Source organism: Centruroides vittatus, unplaced genomic scaffold (assembly GCF_030686945.1).
Source record: "Centruroides vittatus isolate TY-2023 unplaced genomic scaffold, ASM3068694v2 contig_1159, whole genome shotgun sequence".
NCBI classification, from domain to species: domain Eukaryota; kingdom Metazoa; phylum Arthropoda; class Arachnida; order Scorpiones; family Buthidae; genus Centruroides; species Centruroides vittatus.
In genome coordinates, this window is record NW_027120745.1 from 1,355,448 (window position 1) to 1,371,222 (window position 15,775).

Here is a 15,775-nt window from a genome sequence, read left to right on the forward strand (position 1 = left end):
TTTCAGTTGTTTATTTTCGTTAAAATGGAAGTAACCAACTAATATAAAAGACATGTTTTATACTTTTTATTTTTAAGTGGTGAGAATGCTACAAATGCAGCCAAAAAAATAAATACTGTACATAATCAAATTGTAATTAGTGCAAGGACTGTGCAGAAGTGGTTTGAAAGATTTGGAAACAACGATTTTAGTGTGGAGGATAAGGCTCATACTGGAAGATCCATTGACTTTGATGATGATGCTCTCTCTGCACCAGTTGAAGCAGAACCATCTTTAATAGTTGATGAAACTGTGGAACATTTAAATTCATCCCACAGAACTGTTCGTAGACACCTACAACAAATCAGAAAAGTTTCAAAGCTAGGAAAATGGATACCACACGAACTGTCAATAGCTAACCGACAACAACGTGTAAACATTTGCACATCTCTTTTATCCGGTATTGCTTTAGAACCTTTTCTTGGTAGGCTGGTTACTGGAGACGAAAAATGGATCCTCTATAAAAATGTGATGAGAAAAAATAATGGATGGATCGCGACAAGCAGCCAAAACAGACTGCAAAAGGTGGGTTGAATCCAAAAAAAACTCTTTTGTCAGTTTGGTGGGATATGTCAGGTGTAATTCACTTTGAGCTGTTAGAACCTAATCAAACAATTACAGCTCAAATGTATTGTGAGCAATTAGAGCATTTAAATAAAAAATTGAAAAAAAATCTACCGTTGTTAGTGAACAGAAAGCAGGTTCTCTTGCAGCATAACAATGCCAGACCACACGCTGCAAAAATAACTGTACAGAAACTTGATAGCTACAACTGGGAAATTTTACCTCATCCACCATATTCGCCAGATATTGCTCCCAGTGATTATCATCTTTTTCTCAGTTTGCAGAATTTTTTAAAAGGGAAAACTTTTGAGGATGAGAACAATGTAAAAAAGACTATTTCTAAACATTTTGATTCAAAACTGAAATCATTTTACAAAGATGGATTAAAAAGCTACCATCAAGATGGCAAAAAATTGTACAAAATAATGGTGAATACATTATAGATTGAAATAAAATTTAATTAAAATTTTTTGCTGCTTTTTTTGTAGATAAAAATACGCATGAACTTATGGACTGAACTGATACAATGACACCTCATACTTCAAATGACTATCTTTGAATGCCAAATTCGACAAAAATTTGTTTCAGAGTTCACACTGTGCATGGAATGAAAACTGCACTGAAGTGTAAAATAAGCTTTTGAAGAAAGAATATAATCTCAAATTAACAATGTGTTAAAATTTACAATTGTTATAATTAAATTACACATCTATTAAGTTAAGTAACAAGAGCTGTTAAAAACATGCAAAAACTTTCTGTTCAACCCAGTATAACCTTTACTTAGTAATTATGGTATCCAAGAAGTGTATGTATGCAACAAGTCTAAGAAGTAAGAGGAAGGCTTGAAAAAGCTAAGATGAAAAAGGAACCTATCACAAAGCATGAAAGCAGTATGGGTGTGGAAGATATGGCAGCCCTGTTTATGATGCCAAAGTGTACGACCAGCAAATGCAATTTTCATTTTATTATACAGTTTTTGCATATTTTATTTATTGCTTTCATGTTTTAATTTATTATTAGAGCATTTAATTGTGTTATTTTTATCTTAAATTATGTGTATTTGTTTTAAGTTTATTGAAATGGGTATTGTTAAGGCTTGGGAATAGATTAATTCACTTTCCATTACTTGTAATGGAAAAAATTGCTTTGGACTTCAAACAATTTGAAGTCCAAATGGCTTCTTGGACTGAATTAAATTTGAAGTATGAGTCACTACTGTACAGAAAAATATAGTAATTTAGTGTGAGGGCTAATTATATGTTGAGGGCTTGTACATTTTTGAAAGCAGCAGACTGTGTTTGCAATATCTGCATTGAGCAATGGTTGTAGATGTTTATAGCCAATTTTATTTCATTTAATGTAATGTACAGTAGCAATTATTGTTACCAATTATATTTCTTTTGTAAAGATTTTTTGATAGAAAATTAAATATTTAATAAAAATTCTCCAATTAGACGAGATTATATTTTAAAGTATTTAAAAAATAAAAATTAGTAAAACTTGACTAGTTACTTAAAGAAGTAACTAATCAAGAAAAAATTCATAAATTTCTAAAGATCCAGGATTTCCCAATTTTCCAAGCAAATATGAAATTCCCTAAAAATTCTGGATTTTTCTAAGTGAATTGCTATCCTAAAATTAACAGGAAATACAAATGTATATTATTATATTTTCAAATATTCTAACGAAAAAGAAATAAGAAAGCAGCAAATTACTACTAAATAAAAATTTATTAACAACATTCAATCATCATTATTTTTCAATTTATTTATACTTCACTTGTATTAATTTAAAATCATTTTTATTAGTATATATATATATCATATTAGTATTATAAATCATTATATATAGTAATTCATTCTGCTCTAGAAGTTACATGCTCCTTTAAAGTATTACATACATTTCATAGGAAAATAGTTCAAAATAGTTATTGAAAATATTTATATAAATTTATAAAAAGCTAATTTATCATTAAATCATTAATAACCATAGTTTATATTTTTAGCAAAAAAGGATAATATTTAAATATAACTGCCATTTGCAGGCATAAGAATATCTCTGAATAGGGTAATCTGACAATGCTAAATTTGATTTAACATGTATTTAGTTGTATAATAACTGCAAGTTTTAACTTGTAGATGGCAAAGATATTTTAGTTATAACATATACAATGATCTGAGTTTGAAAAAGCATAAAAATTAATATAGCATTTTATTATAAAGAATATAGAACTAACCATCATTAAAGTAAATTTATAAATAAAACTGGCAAGTTTCATAATGATGATAAAATTAATCTATATATTTTTTATGCATTTTCAATCTTTTTGTACCTTGGCCACCAGTCAAACTTGAATCTTGATTATCAGTCTGAATTTGTTTTTATATACTGCAAGCATCTTAACTTGGTTTTCTGATTAAAATGAACAACAGGAATTCATTTTTCCATAAAACGTCCAATCTCGATATTCTGAACCATAATCCATATGTGAAAAATTAGTCTTTTCTGTTGCTTTTGAAGTCAATGAGGTATTTTCTGTGAAATAATAAAGTTAAAATTGAAAATAAACTAAATTTCAAACATGCTATGAGTAAAATTTTTATATTTCTTGTTAATTCTTTTTAAATAGGTTTGCCATTTTTTTTAAGTTATAAATAACATTAAACAATAACAAATTATTTCACCATTAATATTTTAAAACTGATAAATTCAATTCATTTCAAGAGAAACAATTAATTAAAATGCAAAAACTAGGTTAAAAATAATTCAAATTTTTATTAGTTTCAGCCAATATTCCTGATCATTATCAAAAGTTAAAAAAATGCAACACTGTTTACAGTATATCAGTACTTTTACATCTTTTATGTGTATTTTAATACCTAACTGACAAGAGAGAGAAAATAAAAATTAAGATATCAATTTACATAATCTAATTTTGAAGAACAAAAAAATTTGCTTAATCTTTATGTATGTTACTGTGAAAGACCGAAATTAGAGAATGTCTATATTCTCCGATGAGTGTCAAGACATACAAAATACGTTGGTGATAGACCAAATATTTAGTTATATTATTATACATTCGAACAATCGTCGGTGTATGTCGACAAGCACAGATAAGCTTTGGCAGAGGTCGAAATGACAACCGAGAAGCTGGTGCCCCAGCTATGTTGCATCCAGATAATGGTAGGAAATTCTGTAATCAAGTCATATCCAAACTATGTGCTATGTGGAAAGATGTTAAGATAGTTCATGGAAAGCCTCCTCATAGTCAAACACAAGGCTCAGTTGAAAGGGCCAATCGGGATATACAGAATATGTTAACTGTATGGATGAACGATAACAATACAAATAAATGGTCAGACAGTTTGCTCTTTGTACAATTTGCCAAGAACACTACATATCACAAAGGAATATGCCAAAGTCCTTATGAAGCCGTGTTTGGCGTTAAATCAAAAAGAGGCACAGCATCATCATCTTTGCCTGGCGAACAAATTGCAAATATTGAAACCGAAGAACAGCTCAAAGAAATTATTAATACTTTTGAAGAAAATTTGAGCAATGGCCATAACAAATACCATATTTCAAAGGAAAATATTGAAGAGGAGCTGCATCCTACCACATCTTTGTATCAAGCACTGACTGAACGACATGAAGTTATTTCTATAAAAAGAGCGGCCACGAAAGAGAATCTTCTACTGCAAGCAATAAAAATGTTATGAACCTCAAAAAGAAAATTTCCTTCTGCTCAAATTGGTAATACCATACGAATACAAGTCCCTGATGTCGACCATGGCCGTACAGATGCCCGTAATGTGTTGGCAGTTGTTGTTGGAATAGAAGACTCGGACTTTTATAAATTAGCAAACAAAACTGGTACCCTCAAGCAGCTTTATACCCATAATCAGTTCGTAATTAGTAAAGAAAAGTTACTTTCCATAGATGAGATTTCTTCTCAAGAAATATCAATGAGAGAAGCAGCTGCAGCTAATTCGAAAAATGGAGGGCAAGGCTATACACGCTATCATTGCAAAAAGAAATGTTCCACGAATAAATGCAGTTGGAAAAGCAAGGGACTCTTGTGCAATTCAAACTGCCATAACAGTTTAAATTATTGCAATAAATAAGATTGTATAACATTAATCACATAATTTATGTGTAAGTTTATTTTTGTATTATTTTCTTTAATGATTTAGAATGTACTGTTCGTTTTAGGTTCAACAGTTTATTTACATGTGCTGTTACTTAAGCTTTCTCCTATTTCGACATATTAAAAAGTTGCATTTTTGTCTTAAAGTAATAAAAATATTTTTATTCAACATTCACCATCAGTGCATGCTGAATGTCCACATTTGCCGGTGTAAGTGAGAAATAATGATATTTAGCAAATATTTCGTACATACACGAAACGACTGTGTGAATGCTGACATTCAACAGAGAATGTCGACATTTGCCGGATATCGGTCATTCACACTAACACATGTATATAATTGGTATATAAAAGGTCAAATTTTATATAATAATTTGTTAAACAGTTTGAAATAAATTCATCACTTAAAAAATTAATTCATGAATCATCTTTTTTTATAAATGTAGAATATTACAATGGAATAAAAAGTCTGTTCCACAAACTTAATATATCCAATATTAAATTATCACTTTGATTTCCATTATCTAACAAAACAATTCAAAAATAATTATTGTTATTAAATTTTTGCTTTAAAAGAACTACAATACAGTTCTCTTCCAATATTTTTGTTTCTATTTTCATGCAATATGAAAAAATATAGCTATTAGGGTAACTTGACCAGTAAATGACCAGCTATCAGTGAATGTCTACCATAGTCATTCATTTGAATTCTAAGTTAATATGTCAAATTATAGCCAAATACAGACAATTATAGGTCATGTCAGTGAATGAACAAGAGTAATGGATGACATTTTGTATTAGTAAATGACTGTATATAGCTTTCTACCAGTGGTTAATCAGGTGGTGATCACTTACTGGGTTTTTTGCCTTCATAATATCATGCTTAATTTTCAGACACTCAGATATTTTTAGATTGCATCATCTTTCCATAAAACAATGTACTTCAAGCATACATGTAAACTACATCTCATTAATAAAGAAAAGATAGTAGCCATACTAAATGATCCTGAACTGCATCTTTACCTTAAATGGTCATTCACTGGTCTAGTCACTCTACCGGTATCTTAAATTGTGTTTTAATTTATTAATTAATTCATAAAATTAATCTCTTAAAATAAGTAAATAGAACATTGATATCAAATGTCTTTTGTTTGTATCTTAGATAATCAAATTAAAGATTTCATCCAAATACTTTGGTTAATGTGGAAGGTCTGTATTAGTAGGTTATAATGAAATGTTAAAAAAGAGTGTTGGATTAATGTAATGTAGATGGTCTGTGTTGGTAGGTTGAATTGAAAAAATATGAAAGGAGATTAAAATAATAATGGAATGAATAGTGATAGTGGATGTTAGACTGACATGTGGCACAATGTTTATGCTTACTGGAGGGGCAGTCATAAAAAAGGATGCTCTGATGGAATTTATATATATATATATAAGCAATATTATCTTAGGTAATCTTAGAATATTTTGATCTTGTTTTTTATATAATATTGTAAAATAAGGGAGATTGTTCCATTTAAAAAAATGAAGTTTTTAATGGTGTTATGTGTTGCTTAAAAAGGTTATAGAATTAAAAACAGCTGAGGACAACAATGTTTTCGTTGTCAAAATGTATACTGATCTTTTACTTATTGTTAAGTTTAATTGTTAAATAAACATAGGCTAGTATATGATAAGTTTGTTGTTGGTTATGTTTGAACTGATTGTTTAATTTATTAGCAAATAGAAACTTTGTAACTAATACAGGGGTGGCCAACAGTTTTTGTCCCTGGGCCAAATTGGAAAGAAAAATTTTTTCATAGGCCGAACAAAATATTAAAATTAAATCATGTTAAATACAAATACGCTGACCCAGGCGGCAGGTCAGGTTTGTTCGAACACAAGTGCCTGATGCATGCGCAATATGTCATTTTACAATGCAAAGAAATGTACAAGTGAGAAAAAAATAAATAAATAAAAAAAATAAAAAAAGGTTGATAAGCAGGCAGTGCTCTGTGTCACACGTCAGCATGAACAGAGTGACATGGCAGAATGGCAGATGAGTTTCAGTGAGTGTGGAGTCTTTCGTTCTTCAAATAGTGTAAATTTATAACAGACGAATACAAAAGTTGTAAATCTCTACAATGGAATGTTTTTTTTTTAAATGAAGAAGTATCACAAATCATCCATTCGACCAATTATTGGAAGTTAAGTAGCTAATACTGAAAAATTAACTGCGGGCTGCATAAACCCATTACGCAGGCCTGATCCGGCCCACGGGCCGTATGTTGGCCATCCTTGAACTAATAAATGGTTAGATACCACCACCCAATTTTCTATCGAATTTAAATAGGCTAGTCAATTAAGAAAAGATGAGTTTTAAAAAATAGAAATAACAGTAATTCTTTGTCACATGGCTTACTATGTTTCTTTAAAATTCTTAAGACAAGGCTTACTTGAAAAAATTATGATGATTTAATGTAGATAACTAGTAGAATATCTGTGTTTAAAAGACAATTTGGAATGGGCATAAGTTATATGCTGATTTTAAATTGTACTTACAAACTGATCAAACAGCTTTTCCTTCATGTACCTCAGACCTATTCATTTGCTATTGCAATTTTCATAAAACCAAAAAAAAAAAAAAAAAAACACAAACACATACATGTTTAGTTCTCTATAATTCATTTTCTGTAAATTCAATCCGTATTATATTACCATTAGACATTCCTATTTGAATTTGTATCTTGAAAGCTGTTAAACTCTCAATAATTATCTCCTATTTATATAATGATGTCACTTCAAAACACTTACAGTTAAGATATGTGATGCCATTATAATAAACTATAAACTCCTTGTTCTTTTCATCATCATAAAGTAAATTTTGATGACTAAAAATAATTATATATATGTACTGTACAGTACATGTAATTTAAAACAATTGCCCTAGCTTGATTTGGCAACATTTCATTTTGCTTACATAACCACAGCATTATTTTATGCCATTTTGTTAATGAAACTGAAATGATTCATTACCATTTTGCTTCATTTTTAAACTCTACAGTGCAAAGGTTCATTTTATGTTAAAGTGACATTTGTATAAAATTTAAAATGTCATTTAATAATTTTTGAGTTAAAACACAACAATAAAATAAATTTCCACAATATTTTCTAAACAGTACTTGGATGAACAAAATAGAATTTCAGTGTTCTATTGGATGGTCTGACTGTTACAATCCATCAAGTCTTTACCATATAAAGAAGCACATCTTTTGAACAAGTTAGTTACCAAGAGACACAACTTCTTTTATCGATTGCTTCATTTGTATTTTAATTATCGAATGAAATTATTAATATAATGATAACTATTAAAATAAACTCAAAAAAATCAAATAAAAAATAATTTTAATGTTTTAGATTTAAGCTTAGTTCATACAGAAAGTGAATCACTAGTGAAAAGCAGAAAAAGAAATTAATAGTGTATAACACAGTGGCTACAAATAATATACTTTCTAAGTATATTCTTTTCATTATTAGAATTAATTTTGAATTTTTTCTTTCAACAAATAAACAGATGAAGTAAACATTAAAAAAATTTGTCATCATCTGCTGCCCTTTTGTTTTGATTACATTTTCTATAGTTCACATGACTGGTCCTTTCATTGTTCCATGTTTTGCAAAATAAGTGAAAATCAAATTCACAATGAATATTTAATTATATATTAATAATAAATATTTAATAAAAAAATTAAATTATTATTTTTCATTCTGCTTTCACTAATCTATATACATAATCGAGACGAGTTGATAATAATAATAATAATAATAATAATAATAATAATCAGTGCAGAGCCCAAACGGTTAAGAGTTGAAAGTTGAAATTTGGTACATAGTTAGGTTACATCACAAGAACGCACACTATGAAGGAATTTTTCGAAATTCTTCCCCACGGGGAGAGGGACAGGATTAAGGCTTAACAGTTCCATCAACAATGAAAGTGTTACGTATCAATAAAAGTGTTAAGAGAAAGCAACGTGCAAGACGCAGATGGAGAAGAAACGGGCACTGGAGAAAAAAAAAGAAATAGAGTAATATGTTAGAGCATATTCGATTTTCAAATTTAAACAGATTAGTTTGGTTTTTCTCGACTTTTCTTCTTTAGAACATTCGATGAAAATCGAACGATATAATCAGAACACGACGTGAAAATCGAACAATATTAGAACATTCGATTTTCAAATTTGATCTTTCTTTAGCAATACTTAGTTTGTTGATGAAATTACTCTCTTTCTTTTGTGACAATAATGTAATAATCTTAATCTTTACTATTGTGGCCGTGCGCCTTATTTTGTATATTTTTGTATATATTACTCTTAGTATTTAGTCCATTTTCTTCCTCTTCGTTAGTTCTTTTGTCCATCTTTTTCTAGAAACTTCTGTCTTCCCTAACCCTTCCCTGTTCAAATGGGGGTGACCTAATTAGAATACAAAGAAGAGGTGGTAGCCTGGGGGCTAAGTGGAGGAGGAGAGGTCATTTTTTTGACTGAGACGTCGAAGGGACAGGACGTATTGTGAAGACCTCCAGGTTGTTCTAGCATCAACTGGAGGACAAAGGACGGTAAGCCTAAGCCAACGTTCGTGAGAAATCTGAAGTATATTCTGATATAGGAACTTCGAAAAACTTTATTGGGAGGATTGGAGAGACGTCCAAAATCAACAACACTGAAAATTATCAATCTAGTATTCGCAACCATCACCCCAAGATCGTCGACACTTTGGGTACCCATTCTTTTCTATCATACTTCCAACTATCCTATTGTCTATCTTTTCTTCCCTATCTTTTTTAGTCATATAAGTAGTTTTAAGTAACTAGTCTTAGTCCTTATATTTTGTAACGTGCTGAATATTCTTTTGTCGCGAGGTCGCATAACGATCCTATCCGAGCATCTGCCGGAATTATATGTGGAAAGGGTTATTATTGTAAAAACGAGGAGTGTCGGAAGTGTAAAGGAATCCTGCAAAGTAAATAAACACGGGTGACGAGAACATAATTTTGTGTTATATTCCATTGTGAATCACTCACCACGTGCATATCCTACACTATCATTACTTTTGCTCAAGCAACACTGGGCCTACCTGCTAGTGAATATATATAACTAAGCTTAGAGTTCTCCACAGCAAATAATTGCAAGTGATTGACTTATTATAGAAGATTTATTATAGAAGATTTATTATTTCAAATTTATTATAGAAGATTTATTATTTCAAATTTATTATAGAAGATAATTTTAATGTGGATATCCTATTTTATTTTTTCTGAGTTTATTTTAGCATTTATTATTATTATATAAGTAAAACAAATGAAGCGAGATAAAAAAATTTTGCCATTCAATAGGTACTTTTATCTTCCACATATGAAGTTTCAAATATTGCTCTCAGTATTCCATTTTTTCATTTAATTTATTTTATAATTATAACTACAATGAAGTAAAATTTTAAAAAATACATTTTAACATTTCAGATGGTACAGTCTAATCACACTATACATTACACACTTTTCCAGCACCAGTTTAATCAAAACAAACATTTTCTACCCCATTCAGAGGTCTGCCTCAGGTTAAAAACATATTAAAATACAAAAAATTAAGTTCTAATGATAGAACTAAAACTGCTAATTTTAAATTTATAAAATTCAAAACACAAGTGATTTATGTATTTAAAAGTTCTACAAACAAATAATTTATGTATTTTTAAAATAAAAACATGAAAATAAATTTTAAAAAAGGGCCTACACACACTGCTCTAGTATTATGGACACAATTAAGGAGATAGGGCAGATTAAAAAAATTAGTGAAAGCTCATAGCTACAGCAAAAACCTGATTGCTAGGTTAGCTGAAAACATGGCGGACAACAGTAATGTATCGCAACTTAATAAGGATACACAGTGTTCCGAGGTTTTACATTAGAAATATATAGCTGTGGACTACAACCTGATGACAACTTCCACACATAAAACATTAACAAAGCATATGAATGCCAGAATAGCTTATAGACATAATCCAACTATATTTAGGCTTCTAGCTAATGGTAAAGATTCTTAGCCCCTGGGTATATACTATCCAAGTATGGGATGATAGATTTGGTGAAAAGTTAACATACATAGGCACCACTGAAAGATCATTAACTCCAAAGGCTCAGAGACCATAAATACAATGTTCGTACAAATAGCCCAATTTGAAGCGAGCTGCAATGTCAGCATGTTGGATCAGGCTAAATAATTAAAAAAGGTATTTGACATCAAGTTATGATCAAATTAGCTTTTGAAATATTCCAAATATCTAGAAAAGGTAAATGCATTAATTTCAAGGTGAAAGAAACCTTATCCAAAGCATGGTAATCTCTAGTTGATAATCTGACAAGGCAAGAGAATGACATAGGCTTGATTTAAAAATCTTTTGTTAATAACATGTGTAATTGTTTTATTTTAATTTATTTTATTTTCTTATTTATTTTAATGTTTTCATTTTAAAAATATATAAATTATTTGTTTGTAGAACTTTTAAATATGTAAATTGTTTGTTTTTCAAATTTGTAAATTTAAAAATAGCATACGGTTACAATTTTCATGTTAAACTAAGGATATTTTCTTCATATATTTGAAGTTTAGACTATTCACAAAAAAAAGGTTGGATTGGTGGATTAAAGGATTAAAGATAGACTCAAAAATATTATATATTTTTTGTGAATAGTCTAAACTTCAAATATATTAAAAATAACAGTTTTAGTTCTATCATTAGAAAGCAGTTCTTAGTATTTTAATACATTTTTAATCTGAGGCAGACCTCTAAATGGGGTCAAAAACTAGTATTTTATTTGCAGATCTTAGAAGTAGAGCAAAAACATTTGTTTTTTCTGAAAAATTAGATAGGTGAATATCAAGGTAGGAAGTTTTTACATTATAGTATAGCCTAATTTTTGAAATTCAGAACATTTTTATTATACATAAAATTTATCATTCTTTAAGTGAGGGTGAATAGTAAAAACATTTTAGGGATACTACATTTAATATATTATCTTTTATTAATTACCACTGTCATTACAACAACTAATCAATGGTAGTCCTTTATTCAGTTAATAAAGTTATAGTAAGTATATTTATAACTTTATTCAAAATCAGTAATAAAAAATTAAAATTAGAAGAAAAATATTCAAAATAAGAATGCACCTATTGTCAATATTAGCAACTATTGATTAACTATTTTAACAGGTAATTTGGAATAATTGACCAATATCAGCAACATCATCATTAAATGTAAGTTAAACATTTCATTTATATTTAACTTAGCATAATATCACTAAAAAATTAAAATATCAGATATCAGACAAAACTCATAAATGTACCAATTAAATTAATATAATAAGAGAATAATAAATAGAAGATCCAAAAATGTGTTTAAAACAAAAGACCAATACTCATTCCAGCATGAACATTCAGAAGTGCATTATGAAAAGAACACCAATTATTGCACAAACTAAAGATTGCATTTACATGAGAGAGTAAATAACGAAACAAAATCTAAAAAAAAAAAACCACTACATGTGATATATTACTCCATGATATGGAAACCCCAGTATTCCATTTAAACAAAATTCTTATTTTTAGAGATTAGAGCAAAAACATATTAACACAAAGTTAAAAATTAAAAAAAAAAATTATTTAAAAAAAGAAAGCAAAAGCTCTTAGTTCATTAATTTTTGAGGATATTTAGTCTCATCATCAAAATCCCAAAATATCTGAAATTATCAGAACTTTCAAAATGAATCTCAATGATGGTTTTTATTTTTATGGGTTTTCTTAAGGACAGTTTTCTTAAGGAGTTTCATTTAATCAAAAAGAAATCAAACCGAATAGATGTATTTAATAACAAATAAAAAACCTTTAAATATCCAGTAATGTTTATTTATGCCTAATACTTTTGACTCTGTTCAACAATATTCTTCAAGTTCAATCTTCAGAACAAAAAATTACTGTTCTTTGTTCTGGAGATTGAAACTGTTTTTGATTTATTTTTTACAGATGCTTTTATTAACTTTTTAATGCTTTTAGAAACTTCTTTAATAAAATAATATATAAATATTATAAGTTGTTTGTTATTCTTAGTTTCTATTATTACCCACTATTTTTGACTGCTTGAAAAAAGTGTTATTTTCTAATTGTTAACTTAGACCTGGCCTGGCCAACCCAAATTGTTTCGCGGGCCACTTTGATCACGCATAACATTACGATGGGCTATAATTTAGGCAAACATGCTTTTAAAAAAGTAAAACAAATACAAAATGAATAAGAGTTTATTGTTATACCAAGAGTTCACACTCGCACTTGCGCATTATAACAATGACACATGCAAATTTCCATTTATTTAATTGTTTTGGTATACACATAACGGGAAACAAAAGTTTTAATAGATATATAATGTCGCTTAGCGGGCCACGCAATTTAACATGACGGGCCGCATGCGGCCCGCAAGTTGGCCAGACCTGACTTAGACCTTAAAAATAATATAGAATTTTTGAAAAAGTATATTTTAAAATAGGATAAAAAAAAAAAGTTATAAATTATGTGATTGCTATCAGTAAAGGAAATTTAGTTTTTTGGGTGCAAAAAGTTTGAATGAATAATTGAAAAGTATTTAAAAAAGCATATATAATTCTAATGTTCTTGACATTAGAAAAAGTCTTCTTCAGGACAAATGATTTTGTAAACAAAATAAAAAAAAACAAACTTTTTATACCCAAACTGAATTCCCTTCACTGTAACTCTAATGTGATGTATGCCTTTGATATAAGATAAATTGTAAAACAACTATTACATTTAATTGTAAATATTTAATAGTTTGATTTCTAAAATCACCAAGTGATATAATAGATCACATGAAATACAGTACAGTGGAACCTCGCTTAATGAGCATAATTCATTCCAGAGTCTTACTCGTAATGTGAAACACTTGTTAAGCAAAACAATTTTTCCCATAGAAATCAATGTAAAATACAATAATGCATTCCATGCTGAAAAAATTCTAAAATGTTTTATGTATAACATTTATTCAAAAAAAAAAAAAAATGTACAATATACACTGTTAAGGAGCGTGAATCATCATCATCATCTTTTCTTCTAGTGCAGAATGAACCATCCTGGAATGAAAATTAGATTTGCAGGAACAAAAATAAATCACAACTAATATGTTTGATAAACACTCCAAATGATATGCCAAATTCTTGGGTTATGTAAATGCTATAATTAAATATTAGAAATTAATTAATTTGACTAGAGGTAGGCAATTATGTTTCCATCTCGTATTAAATTTAATAATTATAAATAGTTAATTTTTAATTCAGACATTTCTAAAATTTAATTTGGACTCTGTCATTAAATTTAATGACCCAAGAATTTGGCATATCATTTGGCATGTTTATTATATAACAGACTATGGTTGTTGATGTTTATAAGTAATATGTGTGAACACAAGTTTGGAAAAATGTGTGATTGCAAGCGACACTAAGATGCTAGCAGAAGGAGTGCTAAACACACACTAATGGAGCATGCTGCATGTGCACAATTAGGGACTTCTCCTCTCCTCATCACTCATTATGTGAAATATTGCTTGTTAAGTGAGGCAAATTTTTACTATTTGTTTTGCTCGTTATGCAAAATACTCGTTGTGAGAGGTGCTCGTTAAGCGAGGTTCCACTGTAAAATCTGCAAAAGCAAAACTCAACAGATCAATTTGTTTTTCCAAGTCTTACAGATTTTCTTCCATTGAAAGGCTAATCTAACAACTTTTCTATTACCTATACAAATGCTCTGAAAATGTTGCTTTATGCTTTTATGAGACTGGGTGAGAAAATAACTTTTAATACTATTTACACATTTATCATTTGTTAGGAACGTCAGCATATATTTAAAAAATTTTACATATAAATAAGTTGGCAAAGTCCAATTTTTAATAAAACAATCTAATTTTGATGGGTCTGGACAAAAAAACAAAAGTACAGTATAATAATTCTCTGCACTCAAAGCTAAAACTACTTAAAATCAGTAACATAAAAAACCTTTCATAAGATACAAGTCATTTGCACATTTGTAAATGACTTGATAAGATACAATCTTATCATCAATTGTCATTCGCACATCTTGGTTAAACTCAAAAGATAATTAACAATGTTGATATCTTTAAACTTCCTTAGCAATGACGTCACTAGTAAGAAAAAACCTTTATAAACAGTAACGTCATTTAAATATCTGCTAACCGACATTCCAACCAACCTTATTGTACCTGAAGAAGGCCATTCAAAATGGCCGAAAACGTTTGTACTTACTGATTAAACTGCTAGAAACAAAGTGTGAAAGGATTTTTGTGTTACTGATTGTACAGTATAATGGAATAAACTGATCTTAATTTAGAAAATAAATCTAACCTCGCACTAGGCTAAGTCATTCACTTAGCCATACAATAGCCTGATAATTGGCACTTCATTTAGTTTAACTCTGCCATTCCAAAAGTGTGGGTCATGACCCCCTGGAGAGTCATGAGAGATTTTACACAATAAAAGAAAAAAGCCATAGTAACATAACATACATTTATTTTGTATTCATAACAAAACACACAAAATTAAATCATTTTCAAGTCCAAGGCAATTTCTCACTTTCGTTTCGATGGCAGCCATCAATATAAAACTTTCTTGCAGAGATACCAGGTTGCAAATGGTATCATAATTGCAGAAACAGGGAATATAAATAAGAAAAAAAAAGGCATAGTAGTAGAAGGGTTGCAAACAAAAATATTATCCAAAAGGGGATTGCAGCTTCAAAAAGTTTGGGAGCCCTTGGTTTAACTAATAAATCAGGTTTATAGATGATGATGATGATGATATATAAACTCCCATTCAGGATTTTAGAACAATTATCACATCTTAGAAAATAAACTTTCAATAATAACAAGCATAATGCATACACTTCAGACTAAGCATAAATGTTGTTAGCA

At 29.1% G+C, this 15,775-nt stretch overlaps 2 protein-coding genes across 3 annotated transcripts in view; one reads left to right on the plus strand and one right to left on the minus strand.

Annotated features, from left to right (window-relative positions):
- Window positions 1-15,775, minus strand: part of Larp4B (La-related protein 4B) — a 193,235-nt gene that overhangs the window by 162,299 nt on the left and 15,161 nt on the right. Inside the window, exon 2 of one of the 2 annotated variants that reach the window (XM_067276666.1) lies at window positions 2,936-3,138. The exons of the other annotated variant lie outside the window; for it this stretch is intronic. The gene's annotated coding sequence lies outside the window, so the exon portion shown is untranslated. The remainder of the gene's footprint in view (window positions 1-2,935; window positions 3,139-15,775) is intronic. 2 annotated transcript variants of the gene reach the window in all.
- LOC136980122 (KRAB-A domain-containing protein 2-like) lies at window positions 3,768-4,322 on the plus strand. The gene has a single exon (XM_067276166.1). The coding sequence runs from the start codon at window positions 3,768-3,770 to the stop codon at window positions 4,320-4,322; it is 555 nt and encodes a 184-aa protein (XP_067132267.1).